Raw genomic sequence first — 27,873 nt, 5'->3', positions numbered from 1 at the left:
ACAAGGGACTCAACCGAGTTCAGCTGGTACTGCTAGGGTGCCACAGCCCAGCCTCCCCCGTTATCCACCATAGATGAAGCTTCATAATGCTAAATCCCCTACTGCTGCTACCTCTGCGGTCATCTAAGGCACCGGAGGAAGCAGCAGGGCTTACTGGAACTGCGTCACAATCGCTCGCCCTTCATTCCTATTTCTAGCACGCTCTCTTGCCTCTCTCACATCTATCCTCCTATCACCCAGAGCTTTCTTCACTCCATCCATCCACCCAAACCTTGGCCCTCCTCTTGTACTTCTCCCATCAACTCTTGCATTCATCACCTTCTTTAGCAGACAGCCATTTTCCATTCTTTCAACATGGCCAAACCACCTCAACACATTCATATCCACTCTAGCTGCTAACTCATTTCTTACACCGTTCTCACCCTCACCACTTCGTTCCTAACCCTATCTACTCGAGATACACCAGCCATACTCCTTAGACACTTCATCTTAACACATTCAATTTCTGTCTCTCCATCACTTGCATTCCCCACAACTCTGATCCATACATCACAGTTGGTACAATCAATTTCTCATATAGAACTATCTTTACATTCATGCCCAACCCTCTATTTTTTTTTACTACTCCCTTAACTGCCCCCAACACTTTACATACTTCATTCACTCTCTGACGTACATCTGCTTCCACTCCACCAACAGACCCCAAGTACTTAAACTGATCCACCTCCTCAAGTAACTCTCCATTCAACATGACATTCAACCTTGCATCACTTTCCCTTCTCGTACATCTCATAACCTTACTCTTACCCATATTAACTCTCAACTTCCTTCTCTCACGCACCGTTCCAATAATAATAATAATAATAATAATAATAATAATAATAATAATAATAATAATAATAATAATAATAATAATAATAATTGATTCATAAGGTGATTTATACATTATATTTGTGCCTTCGTGTCTTTAGATCAAATGGTTGTATCATATCATTGCATTTAGACACAAACTGACACACATATATGCTTATATATATATATATATATATATATATATATATATATATATATATATATATATATATATATATATATATATATATATATATATATATGTATGTATATATATATATATATATATATATATATATATATATATATATATATATATATATATATATATATATATATGTGTGTGTGTATGTGTGTGTACATATGTATATATATATACACACAGACACAGACACACACACGTACACACATTATTCTACACCAACAACTAATTATTTTTTATCCAGTCCCATGGGTTAGAAAACCAAACAGTTCATGTATCGAAACTGTTTCTGATATCAAATATTCCTACCAAAACAAGAGATATCTTTAACCAGAAACTCTTATTCAAAATTTCTTATCACAATATCAGTTTATAAATATCTGTAATTCGTTATCGTCGAAGAACGAGGTTTAAGAATCGATATTACTCCTCTCACTTCATTTATTCTATAGTACTTCACAAGTCTTGAAAAGTACATTGATTTTCAATTAGATGAATATTTTAATACAATGGGTAAATTAGAGAGATAGAATGTTATTTCCCTCTGTCGTGGCTTATGTGGCATCGGCTAAAAAGATGTACAATCTTTAATTGCCGTATTGATATTAAAACATACGAATTAATTAGAAAATAAAGATAACCAATAAACATAGGCTTATATATTTAAACAAACTAAGATTAGAAAACATTACAATTTGGTCATATGACTTAAGAGAAAAATAATAAAGCGGATATATGTGATGTTATATCAATGAAACTGGATTTGATTGTGAAAGGGGGTGTGGTTATTTATGGACATCCCTTTTAGTGTTTTGGTGGCTGATGTGATAACGTCCTTGACTGGTGAACGCCAGACTGGGGTTCGAGTCCCGCTCAAACTCGTTAGTTTATTTGTGCGCTGCAACCTCACCATTCTTGTGAGGTAAGGATGGGGGTTTTTGGGGGAGCCTATATTTCTATCTGCTGAGTCATCAGCAGCCATTGCCTGGCCCTCCTTGATGCTAGCTTGGGTGGAGAGAGGCTTAGGTGCTGATCATATGCAAATATGGCAAGTCTTTTGGGCATTGCCCTGCTTACTTGGGCAATGTCACTGTCCCTTGCCTCTGCCATTCATGAGAGGCCTTTAAACCTTTAAACAGGAAACCAGCCGTTTAATCTTCTGTCATCTCTGCATTCTAAAATGCCGTGAGAAAGGTTTATTCGTCCCTCTGTGATAAAACTAAAAAGGTACATTAATCTAAGTATAGTAGGGTGAGGCAATTTTGGACACCTTTTTAGTAAGCTTTGTACAAAATCTATATTAATAATTTATGACCAAATACCAAACATGTTTTCAAGAGAGGGAGGTCTCATTTATAAAAATGGCTTGTTTCATAATCATCAAAGAAGAAATAGAGATTCTTGTATTTCAGCAATAAAAAAAATATCTTAGAGGCGAGGCAATTTTGGACAGCGAGGCAATTTTAGACACGTCTGTATCCCCGTTAGGCAGCAGCACTCAGTTGGGCAAACTATGACAATTTTTGGTCCATATCAATATAAATATGGTAGAAAAAAATTATAGACTTACATAAATTTTTGTATCCGTAATCCAAGATTGTCCAATTTTGCCTCACCAAGAAAAAAAGTGAGAAGTTTGCCTGTCCATTTTTGCCTGACCATGGCTTTGAAAACTGGCCAATTTTGCCTTACTATATGAATATGTAAATCAAACTTTGTATTCAAGCACAAAAATATACTTTTATGTATAAATCTGCATATATGCAATCATAAAAATTCTAAATAAGACATAAGGGGTGCAGTAAAGAGGGTGTCTGCCCAAGGTGACAACCTAAAAGTGAGTGACACCACGAGAGTTACATTTGAAAAAAGTTTCTTTCTAGCTCGATGGTTATGATAGGGTTTTCAAAAAGTTATTTAATACTGGTAACACTCTTAAAGCTGTTCACACTCAGGGGTTAAAACCTTCAAAAAGATGGACCAAAACATGGTAGCATCCTCGAGAGGGGTGTCACCCCAAATGCTAGAAGTATCTAAAAAAAAAAAAAAAAAAAAAAAAAAAAAAAAAAAACTACTATATACATTGTTCCTATAATAATTCACATAACCAAATGAAAATTTCAGGAAATGAAATAGAATGTATTTTCACTGTTCCTGCTAATTTCCATGTGGATAACTGTCATGTTGCCTTTTTGATATGGTGTTAAATGCAGCAACATTAGAGTGAACAGCATGATAGATACATCAAGGAGGGCCAAAGCTGATCCCATAAACAATATTTGTCCTAAGTTGTACCTATCCAGTTTATTTTTATCATTGTTACCTCATACTATGAACGAGCCATCAAAGAGATACTTTTACCGACAAAAGAAAGGGATACAATCGAAGATTTAAGGAAAAAAGATGAAATGAAGAAAAATAAAAGGAAAAAGACAAAGAAAGAGAGATAGAAACAACAAATAATGGAAATACAAAGCAACCAAATATCTTTCGATTCTTTAAGAAAAAATGTGTCTGCAAACACTAACGTAAATACAAAAAAAAATTTAAATTGACCAGAGTAATAAATAGTGATAATTGAACTGCTAGGATAGTCCTGACAGTGAATGATCAGGATTTATTTATACCTAAAATAAAAGAAATAAAAAAGAAATTCAAATCATTGTGGAAGATATTAAGGAGCGTCCATTATTTTGCAATGGTAGAGCAACAAAAGGGTTTTTAGAGGAAGAAGGAGGCTAAGTGACTCGCCTTGAACTAGATGCTTGAAGCCACATATCATTATCATCATCTCTTCCCACGCCTATTGACGCAAAGGGCCTCAATTAGATTTCGCTAGTCGTCTCTGTCTTCAGCTTTTAATTCAATACCTCTCCAATCAGTATCTCCTATTTCATGCTTTATATTCCTCAGCCATGTAGGCCTGGGTCTTCCAACTCTTCTAGTGCCTTGTGGAGGCCAGTTGGGAGAGCAAAAAACATACCCAAACCATCTCCATCTACCCCTCACCATGATCTCATCCACATATGGCGCTCGAGTAATCTCTCTTAGTTTTATTTCTAATCATGTCCTGTCATTTAACACCCAATATTCTTCTGAGGGCTTTGTTCTCAAATCTACATAATGAGTTACATAGATATACCAAGATTCACAGTCATACAGTAACACCAATCTCACTAAACTGATATATAGCCTGATCATTATACAGTATATAAATTTAGGCGACATGATTTCCAAATTTGACTTAACCTAGCTATCGTCAGATTTGCTTTTTTCGATCTTTCATTTAACTCAAATTCTAAAGCTCCTATATTAGATGACCTCACTTAATTGTTCAGCCCAACGTTACCTCTCTGCATCTTCTTTTGTTATAAGAGATCCATCTTTTTCTTTGATGGATATAGGCTTCTCCTTTTTCCCGTAGAGATTTCTTTAATAATTCTATAAGTAATTCCTACAACAAAGCCACTCCCTGAATTCTTAGCTTTTTCAGCCTCATCTGCTTTCCTGTCTAAATATTCTCTCCAATTATTCCTGAAATTTCTTTTGACCTCACTATCAATACTGAAATACTGGGCATGCTCTGCCTTGTAATTTTCATTACTTCCTCGAAAACTTCAGAAATCAATTTCTGTCTTTGTCTTCTTTTTATAGTATCCCAAATATCATTTGATATCCATGGTTTTCTCCTTGTAACTGCATGTCGCAAAACTTCGTCTCTTAAAGTCTCTTAAGACTGTAAATCGATTCCTACGTTCAGTTACAAAAATTTCTGTGCTCATCCTCTAGAAGATTAGTTGTATCAAACATAGGTATTCTCTCTACATTTCTGTTGAGTGCTTTCAGTTTTAATATTTGTGTGGCAATGGGGAGTTGATGATCACTACCAATATCTGCACCTCTATATCTTGTTACATTTCTCAGAGTCCTTCTCTCTTCATCAATGGCTATGTGATCTATTTGATATTTGTAATTGCCACATGGTGAAGTCCATGTATATTTGTGGATCTCCTTGTGCTGGAGAATAGTACCTCCAGTAACAAGATTGTTTGTTGAACAATAACTTATAAAATGTGCCCCATTTTCATTTGTAACTTCACCAAGAACCTCAACACCCATCACATTTTCTATCCCTTGATTATTCCTTCCAACTTTAGCATTGAAGTTATTCATCATAACTTTCATATCTCTCTAGGTTCTCATCTATTATTCTCTGCAGTTCTTCACAGTATTCATCTTTCCTTTCTTCATGGGAATCATTTGTTGGCGCGTAGCAAACTATAATACTCATATTGCATTGCTTTGATTTAATTTTTGTAAGTAACAATCTGCTATCTACAGCTCTCCATTTGGTTAATGCTTTTTCTGCTCTTGGTGTCATCATCATTATTCCTACCCCTTCTGTTCTACCTCCATCTGTTCCTCCTGAGAAGATATATGTATTGCCTTGGTCTTAGACTTCTTTACCAATCCCCTTACAACGTGTTTCACTTAGGGCCAAGATATCCAAACTATATTTCATAAATTCTTTCTCTACTAGTTGTAACTTCGCAGTTTGATTCATGGTTCTAACATTCCAATTACCAATTTTCAATTTTTCTTTAGTATTTACAAACCGGGAGTTTCTTAGCAACCCGCTACGCCCAGGACTGTGGACAATTCTTTCATTTTCGCTTTCCATAGACTGACTAAATCCATAGAGGATTCATTGGCTAAATTCAGCAAAAAATAGCCAGTTTTTTAGTAATGCACAGTGCCTATCTAAATAGGGCAAGTGACCCCTGCCGGTCCATACTAATTCCAGTAAGATCAACTGCCAGGCATCAGGAGTAGAGGAGTATCCATAGCACCAAATGGATACATATCTTTTTCACATTACAGATGGAATTAATGGTCCTTTATTTATGGAACCCATGCCTCAAAGAGAATGTTTAGTGCCATGTTTAAAAGAACTGAAGCTGTTTTTTGAGCATTCGGTTGAATTAAATAGACCCATCATATATTCAAGCATTTAAATTGTCACGTATATGGCTATAGTAAATATTGAATTGTTCACATCTATTTCCAATTTTGTATTTGTCCCTATTTTCTCATTATTAATAGATTTGATTATCATTTTCTATGAAAAGAAAACTTTTCTTTTTTTAATTTCTTATATATCAATATGATTTGCTATTGAAATAAATGGCAGAAAATATTTTCAAAGAACTATCATTTATCTATATTTATAGTTAAATGATTAAGAATATATGTATATATATATACCTGTATATATATATATATATATATATATATATATATATATATATATATATATATATATATATATATATATATATATATATATATATATATATATATATATATATATATATATATATATATATATATATATAATAGATAGATAAATAGATATAGATAGATTAATATATAGATAGATAGATAGTTTACAAAATCTATTTCTTAATAACTTAACATTAGGAATTGGATGTTTTTTTTTAATTAAGTGTCCAAAATTGCCTTACCATTTTTCAGGGCGAGGCAAAATTGAACACTAGATATTCCAAATTTTAATTAACTTTTATTTTAAACCTTCCTTTAGCATCATTCACTAATTTGTTTTTAGGAAAATTAATTTCATGTATTATTTCTGAGAAACCCTAAAATGAAGGTGAGGCAATTATTGGACACCCATATTCAACCATTTTTTTTAGGGGAACTTAATACTTTTTTAAAAACCAGACATACTAATATTTATAAAGTAAAAGGTTGGGCAATTTCTAATAGCATTATAGTTTTCGAAAATTATAAATAGTTTTAGAGATATTGCATCTGTCCAATATTTGCCTTACTTGTCCAAAATTGCCTCTGTCTAAAATTCCCTTACCCTACTATATCTGTTAAAGAGTCTAAGCTCTGGTAATCATTCCAGGCTTTGGTGGTCTTGGGAATATAGTGCCTTCAGTAGTTGACTCATAGGTGGCGCCCCATGTCATCTTGGGCGGACGCCTAAAAGTCTATTCTGTACTACCTTTTACTAAGCTTAAATGAAGAGAGAGAGAGAGAGAGAGAGAGAGAGAGAGAGAGAGAGAGAGAGAGAGAGAGAGAGAGAGAGAGAGGTTCGTTACAGTATTCTAGGTCACTTTGTAATAGCTCCATTAGTCAATATTTTTTTTTCAATTGTTTTTCCAACCTGAAGTGAAATTTCATTTTCCATTGAAACCTCAATCCTTTTTCTGTTAAATGAGTGACAAGGTTTCATTTGTCTTCCAATTCAGTTTCATTTTTTTATTCCTTCAAGTGGCTTTGAGTTTAAATGCATTTTCTCCCCTTCCTTTTTCTTCCATTAATATCTTTTCTCTATTTATTTCGTCTTAATTAAGGAAGGAGAGAGGTAATTTAACGTGTTTTCATTGTAATTAAGAGCTATTACGAGCAATTTCATTCACATATTAGCCTTTTTATACAATTGTATGTCATGATTATATTTCACGAAACGAATGGGGGGGGGGGTTAAATTAATTCATTATTTCCACTTTTATGTTTCCTTTAACTAATCTTTCCGTCTCTTTCTATTCCGCTTCCTAAGACAATCTACATTTTTGACAGAAAAACGTTCATATATGTACACACACACACACACACACACACACACACACATATATATATATATATATATATATATATATATATATATATATATATATATATATATATATATATATATATATATGCATATATATATATATATATATATATATATATATATATATATATATATATATAGGCTCAGGCCATGAGGTCCTGATGGAAGTTCCTAAAAGGTAGCTTCCTAGGGTATATTTGACTACAGTGATATTCCCAGAGAATTTTACCTTAAGGTATCCAGAATTCTAACTCCTGGAGCGAATATCCCTAAATAATCTCACAGGGATATCGCATAATATCAGAGGACGTATTCTTGACACGTCACATAGCTATCTTCACCCCGAACAGTATTAACGTTTCGAGGGGTTACAGTGACAAGAATCTGAAACGAGAATGAAAAGAGAGCCGCTCATAAGGCATCTCTCCTATTCTGTGACGGCGCCGAGTAAGGTTGTGAACTCAAAGGCAGGTTGGAAACGACTGAGTTATATTATTGTAGAACATTCTCCTTATATACAAAACCTCAAGGCAACAGGACATAACAAGTTCACAAGACAGACAATATTACAGAGGAAAAACCAGACATGAATTTTCATGTTCGTTTTAGTGCGGGGGAAGAGCGAAGATACAAGCATAATATATACAAAAGGAATTATGTACAATTGTGTGAAACACGGTTGGTACATGGCTCCCCCCTTAAAAATGACATACTGTACATGTTAAATAGGGCGCCCTGATCTAGAGAGGAGAACTGTAGGCGGGTCATCTGGCAGGAGATAAGCAGGTTTTAGACGATCAATGGAGACCCAGTCTTCTTTGCCCTGAATGTTTAGGAGGAATGCTTTCGGACTGCGTCGGATCACAAGGAAAGGGCCCGTGTAAGGGGGCGTTAGTGGTGGCTTGCTGGTGTCGTTGCGCAGAAAGACGTGCGTTGCAGAATGCAAGTCCGTTGGTATGTGATGCTTCGCTGGGGGCTTGTAAGTCTGGCGGCACGGAGTAAATTTTCCCATGACGTGACGTATGCGCTGGAGATTGTCGGAGGAGGTTGTAGAAGGAAAAAATTCGGCAGGGACGACCAACGGGTCGCCATACACCATTTCAGCTGCCGAGACGTCGAGGTCATCTTTAGGAGTGGTCCTTAGTCCCAGTAGGACCCAGGGAAGCTGAGTAAACCTGTTGCAATCCTTGCAGCGGGACATCAAAGCTGCTTTGAGGGTGCGATGAAAACGTTCAACCATTCCATTGGCAGCGGGGTTGTAGGCCGTTGTCTGATGTAGGGTGATGCCCAGGAGATTCGCTAATGACGTCCACAATTGAGAGGTGAAAGTGGTTCCCCTGTCAGAAGCAATATGCTCAGGGATACCGAATCTTGAAATCCATCCAGAGAGTAAGGCAGATGTACATGAGGCGGACGTTGCAGTTTCCATGGGAGTGGCTTCAGGCCAACGAGTGGAGCGGTCGATGACCGTGAACAGGTGACGATGTCCTTGTTATGAGGGTAGGGGTCCTACAACGTCGACGTCAATGTGTGCGAAACGACGCTGAGGTTGAGGAAAGGTGCCCACTCCTGAATCCGTGTGTCGATGTACTTTGGAAGTTTGGCAAGAAGTACAGGCACGGACCCAATACTTAGCATCCTTAGAAATGCCGTGCCAAATGAACTTTGCCTTCAGCAGCTGTGCAGTAGAACGGCACGAGGGTGTGAGATTGCTAACTACACTTTGGTGTAATTAGTTGTATAACTACATACTGTATTTATGCATAACAATGTATTTATTATAATTGTACCTCTTACTCAAACTGTTGAATACTGTAATTATTACTGTTATTACTGTTTACCTATTACTGAAATCTACAATGTATATTTAGTTTCTGTTAAGCTGCCATACAGTTAAGTTTACATAATATATGAAATAACGAAATCTGTGTTCTCTCTTGCCCTGCCATGAAACAGAAATACAACATGGCGCAGTGAGTTTGTTTATGCTGTCTACTGTCGTTCAAGAAGTACAGCGTTAAATCTTTAGTACCTGTACACGATGGAGAAGCAAATCGAGCAACTGGCAGCACTTGTAGCCAAGCAAGCAGAGATGGCTCATCATGCCCAAGAAGCAGCTACGAAAAGGGAAGAACATTTAACCGCAATTCTAGAGGGTTTTGCTGATACCTCGGGACATCATAGGAATCAGTCTCAGGCAAGGGCAGTTCCTGCACCACACTTGTCGTCTTCTGTATCTCTTAAAGAGTTTGGTTCATGGCGTCATAAGTATGAGGGACATGCAGTGTTGACAAGAATGTCATCTCTCTCTCTTGCTGAGCAGCGATCAGCGTTGATTTCCGTGTTAGACGATGATTGGACTCGCACTCTGAGATATGGTCTCTCACTGGGTGATGGAGCAGACTTGAAGACTATATTGGATGCCATGGAGTTGCACTTGCGCAACCAAAGGAATGTCATCGTGGACCGACGCGACTTTCATACAAGAGTCCAGGAGTTGCACGAGACCTTCGATGATTTTTTGTGCGGCATTAAAGTGATTGCTTCTTTCTGTGATTTTTGTGAAACCTGCATGGACAGCAGACTACGAGACAGGATCGTCGTTGGAACCAGAGATGAAGAGGCTTTGAAACGTATGTTAGAAGAAAAGAAGCTCACTTTGCAGATGGCTATTGATATTTGCAGAGCATCGGAAAATGCAAATGCCAGCCGTGCTGTTATTCGGGGCAGTGAAAAGTATCATGTTTCAAGAGTGTCCCAATACAAGCAAGGTCAGAAGGCAGCCCATTTAAAGGAGCAATGCTTTAGGTGCGGAGGCGAGCGCCATCTTGATAAGATGGCATGCAAGGCTCTAAACAGGGACTGCAAACAATGTGGTAAGAAAGGCCACTTTGCAGTGGTGTGCAGGTCAAAGGGACAGCCACTGTCTTCTCAAAAGAAGAAAACGAATAATAAAAGCACGTTCAAGCCTTCAAAGCAAAATCTATATCGTGTCATAGGAGATGTTTACAGCAACTGTGCGTCAACACGTCCAACCCCTCAGATTTGCATCAGTACCCCTCACCCCAAAGGATCAAGTTCGGTTATGGGGACACCTGACTCTGGAGCGGAGACAACTGTGATGGGACTTGGGAACGCTAAATCTCTTGGAATTCATGAGAGTTCACTGGAGCCTATTGTTATGGGTGGTCTCATTGCAGCAGATCGTCAACCTCTCACTAACATGGGTACTTTTGAGGCTTTTTTAACTTTGGGGAATCGTAGTACGACAACAGTTGTATCAGTCGTCAAGGAAGTGAAAGGTGCACTTCTGAGCTGGTTTGATTGTATAGCGCAGGGAATATTACCAGAAAACTTTCCAGCGCAAATACAGCATGTTACATGTTCAGTGTCGAAACCGCATATAGCATCGAGAACCAGGAAGGTTTTGGAGCCACAAGTGATTTCTAATACACAGGATGTTGTGCAGTCTGCAAGTACCTGCAATTTGGTGTCTGTACCAATGGCATTGCCAAGATGGCCACACAACAGAGACCCTACAGAAGCAGAGCATGCAGAACATGCAGCTTCCATCATTTCTGTTTATCCTCATGTATTTGATGCTTCAGCTACTCTAAGGGAAATGCAGGGAGGTCCTATGAGGATTCAGCTGTCAGCAGATGCACATCCTTTTGCAGTGACCGCACCACGCACCATTCCGTATTGTTGGAGATCGGATATTAAAGCTCAGCTAGATGACTTGCTTGCTAAGGATATCATTGGTGAGGTTGATTACCCCACCAAATGGTGTCATCCGATGGTCCCTATTGCAAAGAAGATGAGTGGTGTGCGGTTGTGTGTGGACCTTACAAGACTTAACCGCTATGTGCGCAGACCTACATATCCAGTTCGATCCCCGCATGATGCTATATCGTCAATGGATGCTGGAGCCAGGTGGTTCACTACTTTGGATGCGAAGATGGGATACTTCCAAATAAAGATTGCTGAAGAAGATCAGGATCTTACTTGCTTCATCACACCTTGGGGACGTTACAAATTCAAACGAGCTGTAATGGGGCTTGTATCATCTGGCGATGAGTACAATCGTCGAGGAGATCAAGCTTTGGGAGATATTCCACGTACTGTCAAAATTGTTGATGATATTTTGGTGTATGATTCTAGTTACCGTGACCACTTAGCCCATGTGATCACACTTGTGCAAAAATGTGACAAATTTGGAGTGACCTTAAATCCAGACAAAATTTTCTTTGCTCAATCTAATGTTGAATTTTGTGGTTACAGTATAAATCATGAAGGTTATAGTGTGGATTCTCGGAAGGTGAGAGCCATAGCTGAATTTCCAAAGCCACAAAATATCACTGATCTCAGGTCATTCATGGGTTTAACCAATCAGCTTGAGAGCTTTTCTTCTGCGATTGCAGCTGCTGCACAGCCACTCAGGGACCTGCTTAAACCTCGGAATGAGTGGTGCTGGACCCCTCAGCATGATGTGGCCTTCAAGAAAACTAAAGAAGCACTCATAGCTCCTCCTGTTTTGGCTCTTTTTGATGCATCTTTACCTACTATGCTTCAAACTGACGCATCCAAGTTGCATGGTATGGGGTTTGTTTTGCTGCAACAGCATGGAGAGGCTTGGAAGCTCATCCAGTGTGGATCCAGGTTTTTAACGGATGCGGAAACTAGGTATGCCGTAATTGAGATTGAGATGGCTGCTGTACTTTGGGCAGTGAGGAAATGCAGTGTTTACTTGGCTGGTTTACCTTATTTTGCCCTGGTAGTACACCATCGACCACTTGTTCCTATTCTCAATTCAAAACTTCTTGGAGAAATAGAAAATCCTCGACTGCAGCGTATGAGAATGAAACTGCAGATTTACTTTTGCTGCACGGTGGCAAAGTGGGAAATGTCACAGCATGCCGGATGCACTCTTTCGTTCACCAGTTCAGAGCCTTGTTGAGGACAATGATGTGCTGGAATGATGCAGATCCATTGCATGCTGCTGTTGTATTGTCTTTATTAGCTACTTGTGAGGAGGGCATAAGGTTAGCACCTCTACGGGACCAGACGCTGGATAAGATTCGTGATGCTTCTGCACATGATGGTGAATATCTGTCATTAAGAGATGTAATAATGAAAGGATTTCCAGATCATAAGCATAGCTTACCAGAAGAGTTGCGAGCATACTGGGGAATTCGGGACATGCTGGCCGTGGATGATGGTTTGATAGTTTATGGACCTAGACTTATCATACCTCGCAGCCTGCGTAGCGAAACTATGCGGTGTCTACATGATGCTCACCAAGGAGTAGACCGCACCAAGCGTCGAGCACGCCAGACTATATACTGGCCAGGGATTGACAGGGACATTGAGAACATAGTGACGTCTTGTTCTCGCTGCCGAGAGCTGTTACCAAGTCAGCGGAATGAGCCTTTGATGCAGGAAGACTTGCCAAGCAGAGTATTTGAGTCCGTGTCTGCTGATTATTTTCATATCTCTGGCAAGACATTTCTTGTGTACGTTGATCGCCTGTCAGGTTGGCGGTATATATCTTCGTGCAATGGATCAGCTTCTGCAGCTCCACTAATTAGTTTGTTGAGGCCAATTTTTTCAGACACTGGTGTTCCTGTAGTACTGAAAACGGATGGAGGACCGCAGTTCGCTTCATCAACATTGCGGCGTTTCCTTGCACGATGGGGGGTGGAACACCGCGTGACATCGCCCTATAATCCAAAAGCAAATGGTCATGCCGAAGCTACCGTGAAAATTATCAAGAAGTTGATTTTGACGACCACAGGAAATGGCAAGCTGGATGAGGATGAGTTCGCAAGAGGGCTTCTTGAGCTCAGGAATACTCCACGGGCGGACGGTAGATCTCCAGCGCAAATCTTGTTTGGACATCCTTTGCGTTTCATGATTCCGGCTCATCATCGTTCATTTGCAAAGGAATGGCAACGTACAGCTGACGAATGTGACATAGAGGCTAAGTACCTTCGGCAGCAGGCAAAGGAACGGTATGATGCCACTGCTAGACCACTCTCTAAGCTGAACCTTGGTATGTACGTGGATCTACAAGACCCTAAGACAAAGCGATGGGATAAACCAGGAGTTGTGGTCGGAATTGGCACGAGGAGGGATTACCTCGTGAAGACTGGGAGTGGGCGCATCTATTGGAGAAATCGGAGGTTCCTACGACCTCATCACCCTTTCTTGCCAGGAGACATTATTTCTCCACATATCTCGGTGTTGGGTGGCGAAGCTTCAGGATATGGAGATCGTGGATCACCTGCAACATCACCTAAGCCTGATACTCGGTTATCAGTTGCCTTACCCGTACGATGTAGTGGACGTCAGACACGGGCACCAGAGCGTTTAGAAATAAGATGGGACTCGAAATCATATACTAAATAAGGACCTTAAGATGCCAGGTATCCTTGTATTGCACCTGCCATCTTGGGGGGAGGTGTGAGATTGCTAACTACACTTTGGTGTAATTAGTTGTATAACTACATACTGTATTTATGCGTAACAATGTATTTATTATAATTGTACCTTTTACTCAAACTGTTGAATACTGTAATTATTACTGTTATTACTGTTTACCTATTACTGAAATCTACAATGTATATTTAGTTTCTCTTAAGCTGCCATACAGTTAAGTTTACATAATATATGAAATAACGAAATCTCTGTTCTCTCTTGCCCTGCCATGAAACAGAAATACAATAGAGGGATGTGAAAGGCCGTGAATGAAATCAAACACCTGTCTGCGCATGGGAGCAGGAATCCAAGGTCGCGGTCTACCAGTACTGACGTCACAGAGGAGGGTGGTGTTGGAGTCTTCAAGGGGAAAGTTTTCTCAACGGAGGGACGTGCAGGATATCCTACAAGCTTGATACTCTGGATCCTGTCGTTGGGCTTCAGCCAGGGCGTTGTAATCCAATCCCAGTTGAACGGCAGCCAACGTGTTTCTTGACAGGGCATCGGCAACGGGATTCATTTTCCCAGGGACGTATTGGAGGGTGCAATTATATTCAGCCACGGCGGAGAGATGTCGGCGTTGACGGGCGGACCAGGCTTCAGACTGTCGAGTGAATGCGTGCACCAGAGGCATGTGGTCTGTGCGAATGACGAAGGGCATACCTTCTAAGAAATGGCGAAAGTGACGGACAGCCAAGTGCACCGCCAGCAATTCTCGATCGAAGGTAGAATAACCCGATTCTGCCTTGGATAGTTTTCTGCTGAAGAAGGCCAATGGGCGGGGCGAGCCTTTGACCACCTGCTCGAGTACTGCACCAGTAGCGACATCGCTGGAATCGGTGGAGAGAAGGAGAGGGGCGTGTGGGATAGGAAAAGTGAGAGCCGCAGCAGTTGATAGGGCCTTCTTTGCATTGCAGAAGGCTGCTTCTTGAAGGGGACCCCACTTCAGGTCCTTCGGCTTGCCCTTAAGGGAGGCGTAGAGGGGAGCAAGAGTGGCGGCAATGGCTGGCAGAAAACGGTGATAATAGTTGATCACGCCCAAGAATTCCTGCAGAGCTTTGACGGTCGAGGGCACGGAGAAGTTCTGAACGGCTGCTACCTTCTCAGGGAGGGGGTGGACACCTTCAGGAGTGATGCGGTGCCCTAAGAACGACACTTCGTTGGCGCCAAAGGTACAGTTGTTGTACCGGACTACAAGGCCGTTTTGTTGCAGGCGGTCGAGCACGATGCGCAGGTGACGGATGTGTTCCTCTTTTGAGGAGGAGAACACAAGTATGTCGTCCACATAACATACACAGGAAGGGAGGTCCCCTAAGATGCCATTCATGAGACGTTGAAACGTTGCCCCGGCATTACGAAGGCCAAAACAGGAGTAATTGAAGGTGTATGTACCAAACGGAGTTGTGATGGCGGTCTTGGGGATGTCTTCTGGGTTTATAGGCACCTGGTAATACCCCTTCAGGATGTCGAGCGTAGAGAAAACCTTTGCTTTGTGCAGGTAGGAGGTGACGTCGGCAATGTTTGGGAGGGGCTAGTGATCCAGTTCTGTTTGCATGTTCAGGCACCTGTAATCCTCGCACGGACGGAGGGAGCCGCTTTTCTTCAGAACGATGTGTAAGGGTGACGACCATGGGCTGGAGGCCTTTTGGCAAAGGCCCATTTTCTCCATTTCGGCGAACGTCTGTTTGGCGGCTGCCAATAGTTCCGGTGCCAGACGTCTGAATTTTGCGAAGACTGGGGGTCCCGTCGTCTTGATATGGTGATAAATACCGTGCTTGGCAGGAACTGTGGACGTTTGGCGAAGTTCTGGACGGAAAACTTCCGGGTACGACGTGAGGAGGTGGGCGTAGGCATCCGTGGGTGCGCTGATGTGGAGAGCGAGGTTAGAGAGGGCGGGTTGAAGAGGTGTCGACAAGTACGAGTCTGCGTTCACCAATCGTCGGTGGGCGACATCGACCAGAAGGTGGAAATGAGAGAGGAAATCCGCACCGAGGATTGGCATTGTGACGTCAGCAACGAGAAACTTCCAATTGAATTTACCGTTTCCGAACTATAATGTGAGGTTCTCGTAACCGTAGGTGGGTATCTCAGATCCGTTGGCAGCTACCAAGCGGACGTCGGCAGATGTAGACAGACTACGTCGTGCCTTTAAGAGTTTCCTTGGCAAAAGAGAACGACAAGCACCCGTGTCTACCAAAAATCGCATGCCCGTTCCTGCATCCTGTAAAAAGAAAAGATTAGAAACATGGGAGGCCACCGCCACAAGCGATGGCCTACTTACACGTTTTTTGGCCACTGACAATCCTTGGCACATTTCTTCGCGGTTGCCCCGAATCTGAAGTGGTAGTAGCAAAACTGCGGCGGATGGGAGGTAGTAAGTGGCTGTAGAAGTCGTTCGTTGGGGCGCGAGCGATTGGTGGGTGGTGGGCGGCTTTGTCGCCGCTTCGGCACGTCACGGGGTAGGCGTGTATGTCCTACGGCATTCATGTCAGCTTCGGTTGACGTTGAATAGGCATCCTCGTCGTCAGGGGTGGAGGTGTTGAAGGAGGTCTTGAAGTGGCTGTCCATAAGGGCGTCGGCTTTGGTCATCAAGTCCTTTATGGGTAACCTATCGACATCAGGTATGGCAGCGCGTACAGGTTTGGGTAAACGGCGTATCCAAAGGGCACGAAGTAGGTTCACCTCACGAGGAGAGCCGTCTGCGGCAGGTTGAAGGCGAGCGATACTGGTCATTTCCCTAAGGGCAAGCGAAGCCCTTTGGTCCCCCAACGGTTGTTGCGAGAGCTGAAAAAGCTTTGCTATACGGGCGGCTGCCGACGGCGAGTACTGCTGTAGAAGGTATGTTTTGAGGGCGTCATACGCTATTGGGGTGTCTCCTTGCTCACAAAGCCAGTCGGATATTTCTGGGAAGGTGTCCTCGGGTATCGCCGCGAGAACATAATCCGCTTTGGTGGTTGAGCGAGTCACGCCCCTGATACGGAAGTGGACTTCTGCGCGTTGAAACCAAGCAAACGCCTCTGCGGTGGCGAACGGTGAAAGTTTCAATGGGGCGGCCGCAACGCCAACTGCTGTAGTAGAGTCCGTCTCCGTCATAGTACCAACGATGGAGGGGCGAGGGAGGTGGGGGTGGAAGGCCGTGGGAGCGAGTCGACTTCCGGGGTCACCAATGTGACGGCGCCGAGTAAGGTTGTGAACTCGAAGGCAGGTTGGAAACAACTGAGTTATATTATTGTAGAACATTCTCCTTATATACAAAACCTCAAGGCAACAGGACATAACAAGTTCACAAGACAGACAATATTACAGAGGAAAAACAAGACATGAATTTTCATGTTCGTTTTAGTGCGAGGGAAGAGCAAAGATACAAGCATAATATATACAAAAGGAATTATGTACAATTGTGTGAAACACGGTTGGTACAATTCCGTTTCCAGTGTGTATCTGATGAAGGCGGTAGCGCCCTCTTTATTCCTTTTCGTGTAGCTCTACTACTCGGTGTTTTCCCTTATGTTCTCTCGTTATTTTTAATTTAATTCAACATTTTGATGACTTCTCCGGCATCTTCTGCCTCTGGAAAGTTGAGTATTATCTTTACTGTGTATAAATGTAAGCTCTTGTCGTTTTGAATTAAATCAAAAGTGATATTAACGTAAACAAGAGCTGTTGCCTACCGGAGGAATCCTGGATGCTATCGCTCGCTATATATGGGTCATTTATTTAGCTAGAGCGACATTCCCGGTTTGATATGCTTTAATAATCTAGCTATTTAGCTCCTCTAGGAATGCTTATATGAATGCTTAGTTCGGTGATTTAGGTAACCGATCTTGCCCTTCGCGAGGCTTAGTAGCCTAGGCGTCTGGCCCTAGTACTTTTATGCATGATATAAGTATTTCCAAGTTTTATATTATTGAAGCTATAGGCAAAGATTTTATACATGTAAGATATTGTTGAATGTTCTTTCCAAGATTGTATACGAGAGAGTTTCGGTGAGTTAGGTAATCGATTCTCATCGCACCTAGGCTAGTAACCTAGGTACAGTAGTATACTTTCGTACATCCCCGATTGTTCTTTTCTCCTCCGGAGGCTAAGTTCAATCCCTCTCTCCCTCTGAGTAACACTTAGGCTTAATCCTAGTGGTTCTATCTGTATAATAATTCAGGTATAACTATACTAGGATATGTCTGTCCTGACCTGATAACCAGAGTGACTGGTTTTTTGGGTTAGGGCAGAACATCAGAGTTTCTAGTCTGTGGTCTGCTTCTCCCTAGCATAGAGAATAAGTTTCCTTTGCTAGGTTGGGGCGGATACAGGAAGCTTTGCTTTCCTAGTCCACGTCTGAAGGAATCTGTACGAGATGATTCCTTCTTCTAGTGGTCTAGCAGACTGTGCTGTGTTGTTTTTCTCGGGCTGGAGAATGAGTTTTCTCTGTTGCCCGGCGAAATAACTCCACCTAACTTTGTTCTGGTTGGGAGGAGGATAGCAAGTATTGCCAGTCTTCCTCCTTATAGACAACTCTAGGTTAGGATGAGCTTCCCTAACTGCTGAGTGTGTCTCTTGCTAGAACGTAGTTTACAGGACCCTTATCCCTTCCCCCCCCCCCTCTCTTTCTTTCTTTTGCCCGCAGTCCTACTTCCGGACCTAGTATAGGTTAGGATGGAGGACCGGCTCAGCTCTCTGCCAGCCTGCAATTTCGTGTCGGCCGGCAGAGACCCCTTGTTCTTGCAGAGTGAACTCCAGACCTCCCTTGGTCTCCCTTCCATGTCCGCTGGTAGAGTCCGGCAGGCTATGGATCCCTTGGAAGCCTGAATGCTACATTCTCCCCTTCCAAAAGTTCACTCTTTCTGGATGGAAGGTCGTATGGCAATGCCGCCTTATAACCTTACATCCATACTGTTTCTCTGACTATTGTGTTGTACCCCTAGCCCGGCTGCCGGCTTAACAGCCGACAGCCGGACAGGGGGAGGTTCTCTGGTTCTAAGCCACTGCTGGCGAGCATGGGTATTGCTACCTTTGCCTGCCAAAAGTGGAAATACAGCTGTTGGCCGGCAATCCAAGAACCAGTGGCCTGCCGCCTATTAGTTAAAGGTATATCTTTGAACTATACAGGTGTAATGCCGGCCGGCGCCGGCACAACAGCATGCAAGCAGTAGTTACTATATTGGTAGTGTAGTACACACTGCATTAGTAAAACTGCAGTACAGAGTTTGTGATAACACTAAAGTTCTTCAACATACTTAATGTTATCTTGTACAGCCTTTTGTTGAGACCGTACTGTTAGATACGCCATAACGTATTTCCAAGAAATATTTTTTTTTTTGTGTTCTTTGTTAACTATGAGGATTGATTTAGTTTTCCTTATTACGTTCTCCAGGACCAACTCTAAGCGCCGAAAACATAACCTTATATGGGCATAGCGATGGTCTAGGTCCATGATTGGTCGGCTCAGAGGGGCATCTCGCGCTAGACAGAGTGACGTCACGGCCCCGGACCTTGTCAGTGCATGGCTGTCCGCTGTGGTGTGAGCGTCTCTGCGCTCAGCTTGCTGTGTTGACTGATACGGTGATTTAGGAGTGTCTCTCCGTGTGTGAAGGACCAATCACATATTTAGCTCGATAACTAATCACTCGCAGGAGATTAACGGTACCACCTGTGAATGTTCTTTGAACTGAACTTGAAACAGAATTGGCGTTGGGAAAAGATGTAAGTCTATTTTTTATTGTAATGAACCCTATTGCAATTAATGTAATCCTGTACCGTTGCTGTATTTTCTTTATTGACTTGTATTTATGTATTATAATGAACCCTATTGCAGTTAATGTAATCCTGTAACATTGCTGTATTTTCTTATTGACGAGCTGTTTTTTTTTGTTTGCAGCTAAAACTTCATCCGATACACAAGTTGTACTCTTCAATATATCTAATTATAAAAGACGTGAGTTTCAAGACCTACACGCCAATAACTTAGAACTTTAGCCGAGAGAGGGAACCCCTCTCCAGTGTTCTACAGTTTTAGATCTTTACACAAAGTGGGTCTCAGATGACTGATTGTAACCTGACTATCAAGAAGTGAATCTTTCTCAGATGTTGACGCCGAGCTGGGAACATCGTCATCATGTCGGAGAGATCATTAAAATCAAGAACGTCATCCAAGAGCGACACAAGCGAGGTTCACCGAAAGCTGTTAGAAGCGCAAGCTAACTTAGCCAAGGTTCAACTGAAGGCACGCTTAGAAGCGGAAGAACGTGCAGCCAAGAAGAAAGCTGAAGCTGATGAACTCGCTGCTCAGAGAGATGCCGAGGATCGGGCCGCTAGGGGGCTAGCGGACGCTGCATTGCTGGAGGCCGAGCTCGAGGTTCAGAGACAGCAACTTGAATACAAAATTAGATCGGAGGCAGGAGAGTCGCAATGTGGTTCGGAAGTGTCTTCACATGCCGGAAGCGTGAGAGTTCCCAGTGTAAAGGTCATGGAGACTGAACATGAGTCTAGGATCAATCAATGGAGGCTAAGTGTCGCCCACCACCACGAGAATGACCCAAGAGCTATGCGGACATTGGACCCTGTAGAACATACAAGAGGACCAGAATGCCATTCTACACCCATGGAAGTCCACTCACGGCCATTGCATCCCACCTCAAACTCCTTTCGCACCACGACATGCCACTTTTGAACCCTCTGTTACTGACCCCTTGACCAACAACTCTCAAGTGCTCAAGGCACTCGAATGCACTCTTGCTAGCAGCAATGAGTTGGCGCGGACAACGCTGTTACCACCTACTAAACTTGAGCGCTTTGGAGGCGACTTCACCAAATTTAATTGGTTCAAGATGTCCTTCAAATGGCACATTGAGAACAATACCTCGGACCCCGAGCGCAGGCTGAACCACTTGTATCATATCCTAGATGGGCCTCCGAGAAACCTGGTTGAGCACTGCTTGCACCTGTCACCGACAGTAGGGTACGATGAAGCTTGGAAGCAGCTGAGTGAATTCCACGGCAGAGAAGTCGATGCTACCGAAGCTTTTATTCGTCAGCTTCTCGAATGGAAGGAAATCCCAGCAGGTGATAGCGAAGGTTTAATGAACTACGCTTCTTACCTAAAGAAGGTGAAGGCAGCACTGGGTGCAAATTACACTAGAATTGAGCTGCAAGAAACTATAAGAAAGATAGTGGAAAAGCTTCCTCACCCTCTTCGGGTAAGATGGGTCTCTAAGTACCTGGAACACGAACACAAGCTTCCAGCCCTGATCACCTTTGTGGAGAGACAGGCACTGGTCGCTAAAGAACTGAAGTACTATGAGTGTGACCGTCGTCCATCCAAGGGCAAACCTGAGGACACGAGCAAGCCGATTAAAGCTAGAGCCTTGCCTGTTCACCATAGATCTCCTTCCGACGATGGGATATATTGCGTATACTGCAAGAAAAATAAGCACGGAATTCAGTCGTGCCACCGATTCCAAAGCCTCAATTTGGATGACCGCTGGAATGCTGTGGTGGATACCAAACTCTGCTTCAGATGCTTAAATGTCGCGCACAATCACGAAGCCTGTGAAGAAGAATCTACGTGTGGCAAGTGCGGCTTGGGGACGCATCAAACGCTCTTGCACTATGTGAAAAAAAACCCTCCAGGGGACAGTGCAAACTCCAAGAGAGCAACTGTGTCCAAGACATCTGACAAGCCTAAAGCAGAGGCCGGGACGACTAGCAATGCACCACCTGATAGAACTAACACCGAAACCGTTCCAGAGGCTGGGACTCCTGCGACGACGGGGCACGTACACGCCATGTCCACTGACCGACGACCTGATGGTCGTACAATGTTGAAGCTTATCACAGTCATGGTGAACGGAACGTGCACTACGGTCGGCTTCATAGATGGAGGAGCCGCACCCACGTTAGCCTCAAGGAGCCTAGTAGATCGGCTAGGTGTAACGGGAAAGCCTTGCAACCAGACCATGGTGACAGAGGCCGGTACGCTCGCCTGCAAGGAAGTGGTCCAACTCACCCTTGGTAACATCAACGGAGGTGAGGAGGAAGAACGAGTAAAAGAAGTCTTTGTTACTGACAAAATTAATGTGTCGACGGACTACATAATGCCTTCGGACTGGCTGAAGAGATGGCCACACATGGCAGACGTAGAGCTGCAAAGCTTGCCAACTGACCACGAACAGGTCGAGCTAGTGATCGGGTTAGACACGACCCTGAATCGAGTCATTCTGGAGCAACGCCACGGCACTGCCAATGAGCCCTCCGCCTACCTAACCAAGCTTGGTTGGGTGGATTTCGGTCCTACTGAGGACCGGTCTGCATCGGAGGTCTCACCCGTGCATCATGTTCATCGAAAATTTGACCCTCAAGACTTGACAGAGCTACTGCAGAGTCATTTTCATAGAGATTTCTTTGAAAAGGAATCCCTCTCCAGATTGGAAGATTCCCTAGAGGATAAGAGATTCTTGGCCACCTTGAATAACACGACACAGCATCGACATAAAAAGTACATGGCCAAGCTGCCATTCAAGGACTCTACTCCTCTACCTGATAAATTGAATATGGCAATTCGACGAGCCCGAAGCTTGAAAAGAAGACTAGACAACGACGAAGCTTACAAGACATCCTACTTAGCTCAGATGGAGAAATATACTGATAAGGGCCACGCCAAAAGGGTTCCTGTAAGTCAGCTAGACAGGAAGGACGGGCGCGTATGGCTCATGCCGCACCACTCTGTCAGGCATCCTGTCAAACAGAAAGACCGAGTGGTCTTCGATCTGAAGGCAAGGCACCGAGGAACATCTCTCAACGAACATCTGATGCAAGGCCCTGACCTCACCAATAGCCTGACGGGTGTTCTCCTGCGTTTTAGAGAGGGTCAACATGGCATCAGAGCAGACGTGCAGGAGATGATCCATCAGGTGAAGGTACCTGAAGAGGACAGAGACTGCCTGAGGTACCTCTGGTGGCCAGAAGGTGTCACCAGCAAAGAACTACAAGTTTTCAGAATGATGTCCCACGTTTTTGGCGCAAGATCATCGCCGAGCGTCGTTAACTTCTGCTTACGCAAAACGGCCGTGGACTTCGGAAGCAAGTATAACGAAGAAGCTTCTAACTCTATACGTCGCAACTTCTACGTCGACAACCTCCTCAAGGCGATGGATGATGAGGAAGAATGCATTAAAATAACAAGAGATCTGATCAACCTGTGCAGGGATGGAGGTTTCCGTCTTAACCAATGGACCTCCAGCAGCAAGCAAATTCTAGCTGCGATCCCCAGAGAAGAACGAGACGACTCTGTGGCTGTCCTAGACTTGAATAAAGATGAGCTGCCAACTGAACGAGCCCTGGGGATCCATTGGAATATGAGCATAGACGTGTTCACGTTCAGAATTGTCCTCAAAGACAAGCCTTTCAACCGACGTGGTGTGCTCTCTGTTGTTGCATCGATCTACGACCCCTTGGGCTACTTATTCCCCGTCACTTTGATCGCGAAGATCCTGTTGCAAGAAATGTGCCGAAGGAAGCTCTCGTGGGATGAGGAGATGTCCGCTGATGAACTTGTTCGATGGAAGACCTGGCTTGCGCAGTTGCCACAACTAGAAGAGTTCCAACTGCGAAGGTCCTTCATACCACCAGACTTCGGAGATGTTGACACCCTTCAGCTGCACCACTTTGCAGACGCAAGTCAGACAGGCTATGGTGTAGTCTCTTACTTGCGTGTAGTTGGTGTCAACGGAAAGATTCATTGCACTCTCGTCATAGGACGGTCGAGAGTCGCCCCTCTGAAAAGGACCACCATCCCTCGTCTTGAGCTGACGGCGGCTGCTATCGCTGCACAGATGGACTCAAAGCTGAAGACTGAGCTCGATCTGAAACTGGCCTCATCAGTCTTCTGGACTGATAGCACGTCAGTACTGAAATATCTCAGAAATCCGACTGCGAGGTATCAGACCTTCATGGACAATAGGGTCAATCTCATTACGGATACATCCGACATTATGGCTTGGAGATACAGCAATACTACTGTGAACCCAGCAGACCTCGCGTCACGTGGCGTCTCCGTCGCTGACTTCCTCCAATCATCTTTGTGGTTTTCAGGACCAGATTTCCTTAAGGTGGACGAAACGCACTGGCCAACCATGCCCGAAGACGTTGTCTGAGAAGAGCTTGATCCAGACGCCGAAGTGAAGACTTTTCCCGTCTTTGATATAACGAAGAAAGAACCAACGTTCATTGAATCAATAGCGACAAGTTTCTCCTCCTGGTTGAAGTTTGTCAGGACCGTCGCGTGGATGACAAGATTTATCCGCCACATGCAGAAGGCTCGCCCATACAGCGGCGACTCTCGAGTGTGGAGCTGCGTACCGCGGAGAATTTTATCTGGAGACTGACCCAAAGCCAAGAGTATGAAGAAGAGTTAAGCACCCTCTCGAAGAAGGGAAGATCGCTGAAGAGGTCTAGTAAATTAATCAAGCTGAGACCATTTCTCAAGGATGGATTGCTCCACATTGGTGGTCGATTGCAGAAATCAACACTGGCAGATACGGCCAAGCATCCGATCATCCTACCCAGCAGTTCTCTGGTGGTCAAGCTTATGGTGAGAGCCACGCACGAATCCTGCGGCCATTGTGGCCAGAACCACCTGATGACCCAGTTGAGGACAAACTACTGGATCGTCCGCGGAAATGCGATAGTCAAGACTGTCATTCGAGAATGCTTGGTCTGTCGCAGACTAAGTCGTCGTCCTTTAGTTCAGGTGATGGCTGAACTGCCATCCGACCGACTTTGTCCAGATGAACCCCCCTTTACTAACACTGGGTCGGACTGCTTTGGACCGTTCTTAGTGAAGCAAGGAAGGTCCACAGTGAAGCGTTGGGGCGCTATCTTTACATGCCTTACCTCGCGAGCAGTCCACCTGGAAGTGATCGATACAATGGAACAAGACTCCTTCGTCAACGCCATCAGGCGTTTCATCGGTCGCAGGGGGCATATCAAGAGAATGTGGTCCAACAACGGGACCAACATTGTGGCCACGGAACGAGAGCTAAGAGAAGCTCTCCAGCGCTTCAACGAAGGAGAAATCAGAGACACACTCTCGATCCGAGGCATAGAGTGGAACTTTCATCCACCACATGCCTCACACTTCGGTGGAGTGTGGGAGCGTCTGATCAGGTCCGCCAAAGAGCCCTCAGGGCGACCTGTCTCGAACAAGTCACGACTGATGAAACGCTTCGCACTCTGTTCTGCGAAGTGGAGGCTGTTGTTAATAGCCGACCTCTGACGAATATCAACGACGACCCGAACTGCCCTGCCCCTCTCACGCCTAACATGATCCTAACTTTGAAAGGGTCATCCGATCCCTTCACATCCACATGCAAGAAGGACATGTATGTGAAGAGGCGATGGAGACAGGCACAGTTCCTCGCTGACAAATTCTGGCGCAGGTGGATACAGGAGTATCTCCCCCTGCTTCAGGAGCGCCAGAAGTGGTCAGTCCCAAAGCGTGACATCAACGTCGGTGACGTCGTTCTAACGCTGGACGAGCGGCTTCCCTGAGGCAGCTGGCTTCTAGGGAAAGTCATGGAGGTCACTCGGAGCGCTGACGGTCGCGTACGTCAAGCTTTGATCAAGACTGAGAACGGCGAGTTCAGAAGGCCCGTGCAGAAACTGTGCCTTCTCTTGGAAAATGATAAAGGCGATGATATAAAGTGATGTATATGAGGTGTAATGAGCGTACGCCGAGCGCTGCTCGCTGCATTTTGTAAATTTTGAATTTTATTATTTGAGTTGAAAATATAGCAAGGTCATTTGAATGAAGTAACCCAAGTGATGCCGTATCTATGAAAATATTTAGCCCATGACCAAATAGGGGGCAGTGTAAGATACGCCATAATGTATTTCCAAGAAATATTTTTTTTGTGTGTGTTCTTTGTTAACTATGAGGATTGATTTAGTTTTCCTTATTACGTTCTCCAGGACCAACTCTAAGCGCCGAAAACATAACCTTATATGGGCATAGCGATGGTCTAGGTCCATGATTGGTCGGCTCAGAGGGGCATCTCGCGCTAGACAGAGTGACGTCACGGCCCCGGACCTTGGCAGTGCATGGCTGTCCGCTGTGGTGTGAGCATCTCTTCGCTCAGCTTGCTATGTTGACTGATGCGGGGATTTAGGAGTGTCTCTCCGTGTGTGAAGGACCAATCACACATTTAGCTCGATAACTAATCACTCGCAGGAGATTAACGGTACCACCTGTGAATGTTCTTTGAACTGAACTTGGAACAGAATTGGCGTTGGGAAAAGATGTAAGTCTATTATTTATTGTAATGAACCCTATTGCAATTAATGTAATCCTGTACCGTTGCTGTATTTTCTTTATTGAATTGTATTTATGTATTATAATGAACCCTATTGCAATTAATGTAATCCTGTACCATTGCTGTATTTTCTTATTGACGAGCTGTTTTTTTGGTTTGCAGCTAAAACCTCATCCGATATACAAGTTGTACTCTTCAATATATCTAATTATAAAAGACGTGAGTTTCAAGACCTACACGCCAATAACTTAGAACTTTAGCCGAGAGAGTGAACCCCTCTCCGGTGTTCTACACGTACAATATATAGAAAGTGAGTTCTTTCTGTATTCATTTTATCCCGTATATCAAAACTTTATTTCAAGGTGTGAACTACACCTTAAATTTCCGTTTAGGAAATTACATGAGGTATTCTAGAATAGAATTAACCTTAGTTTTAATATCTTGGGAGGTTACAGCAATTGACTGGACAGGAAATACTAGTATGTGTCTTTCCTTCTTTCTTTTATAGCTTTTCTATATAAGCTACATGTTTTAATATAAGTGAAGAGCCTTCACTTGATACTCATGGATTTTTCTTCTCTTTACAGGAGGACCATCTGAAGTGCGGGAGTGTGTTCTGTAATGTCCGCAGTAAGAACTTCTGTGGACATCAGCTTTGCAGGAGGCACGCAGCATGCGCAGCCTCCAGAGGTGATCTCCGGTATTGGGACCCTCAGGTTTGTACTGTATGTTCTAACCTGATTACCGAGGCTTTTGACGACCCAGAGTCGACGAAGTCAAGGGATGCTGCCAGGGAAAAGTTACGAACCTGGGTGAGGGGTTTTCAGAAAAACACCTCAGGCCCCTACCTTCCAAATGAGAAGATGAGGGCCTACCTTTTCCCTAAAGCATCGGCTGATGCAATCATCCCTCAGCCTTAGGTGGAGATACCAACTGCCTAGAATCCAGTAGATTCTGAAGTCTCGGCCGCCCTTCAAGACATCCAATTGGACGATAAGATGTTGAGGTGTCGGATTCTACTAAGAAGGACCTTCTAGGAGAAGGTCAGGAGGAGGAGCTCTCCCAGGCTCCTCAAGTAGAAGAGGAAGAGATCGACGAGGTGTCGGTTACATCGGTTCCGGACCCAGAACCTGTTCCCTCAACATCGTCTGCTATCCCAGATGAACTGGGAAGAACTCTTTCTTCCATTGTTGAGATGATCCATCAAATTCAAAGGAAGAATTATGAGAGGGAAGCTGTAATGAAACTGGAGATACGCAAACTTGCAGCATCACGTGGGCCCCAGAAGCGGCTTAATGTGAAGGATCCTCCTTTGTGCTAGGACACCAATCCTTGGAGGTATGCCGAACACATGCCAATGACAACCGGGAAGATCATGATTTCAGAAAAGT

General features: G+C 43.5%; 2 protein-coding genes across 2 annotated transcripts; both read left to right on the top strand.

Annotated features, from left to right (window-relative positions):
* The first annotated feature begins 9,741 nt into the window (after positions 1-9,741).
* LOC137650713 (uncharacterized) lies at positions 9,742-12,657 on the top strand. The gene is made up of 2 exons (XM_068383876.1): positions 9,742-11,777; positions 11,982-12,657. Exons 1-2 carry the CDS (start codon positions 9,742-9,744, stop codon positions 12,655-12,657), a joined length of 2,712 nt encoding a protein of 903 aa, XP_068239977.1.
* A 7,632-nt stretch (positions 12,658-20,289) lies between these two features.
* On the top strand, positions 20,290-25,446 carry LOC137650712 (uncharacterized). Its single transcript, XM_068383875.1, has 3 exons — positions 20,290-20,631; positions 20,741-24,252; positions 24,411-25,446. The coding sequence occupies exons 1-3, from the start codon at positions 20,290-20,292 to the stop codon at positions 25,444-25,446; spliced, it is 4,890 nt and encodes a 1,629-aa protein (XP_068239976.1).
* The last annotated feature ends 2,427 nt before the right edge of the window (positions 25,447-27,873 follow it).

This window comes from Palaemon carinicauda, chromosome 12 (assembly GCF_036898095.1).
Source record: "Palaemon carinicauda isolate YSFRI2023 chromosome 12, ASM3689809v2, whole genome shotgun sequence".
Taxonomy (NCBI): Eukaryota; Metazoa; Arthropoda; class Malacostraca; order Decapoda; family Palaemonidae; genus Palaemon; species Palaemon carinicauda.
This window is presented reverse-complemented; position numbering and strand designations above follow the sequence as displayed.

What these genes read in the sequence shown, in the direction of transcription:
- LOC137650713 (XM_068383876.1), top strand. Translation starts at nt 9,742, where the DNA reads ATGGAGAAGCAAATCGAGCAACTGGCAGCACTTGTAGCCAAGCAAGCA. An exon ending in CTTGTATCATCTGGCGATGA is followed by an intron (nt 11,778 to 11,981) that starts GTACAATCGTCG and finishes TTGTGGTTACAG; the next exon opens with TATAAATCATGAAGGTTATA.
- LOC137650712 (XM_068383875.1), top strand. Translation starts at nt 20,290, where the DNA reads ATGTCGGAGAGATCATTAAAATCAAGAACGTCATCCAAGAGCGACACA. An exon ending in GAAGCGTGAGAGTTCCCAGT is followed by an intron (nt 20,632 to 20,740) that starts GTAAAGGTCATG and finishes TGGACCCTGTAG; the next exon opens with AACATACAAGAGGACCAGAA. An exon ending in GACTTCCTCCAATCATCTTT is followed by an intron (nt 24,253 to 24,410) that starts GTGGTTTTCAGG and finishes TTGAATCAATAG; the next exon opens with CGACAAGTTTCTCCTCCTGG.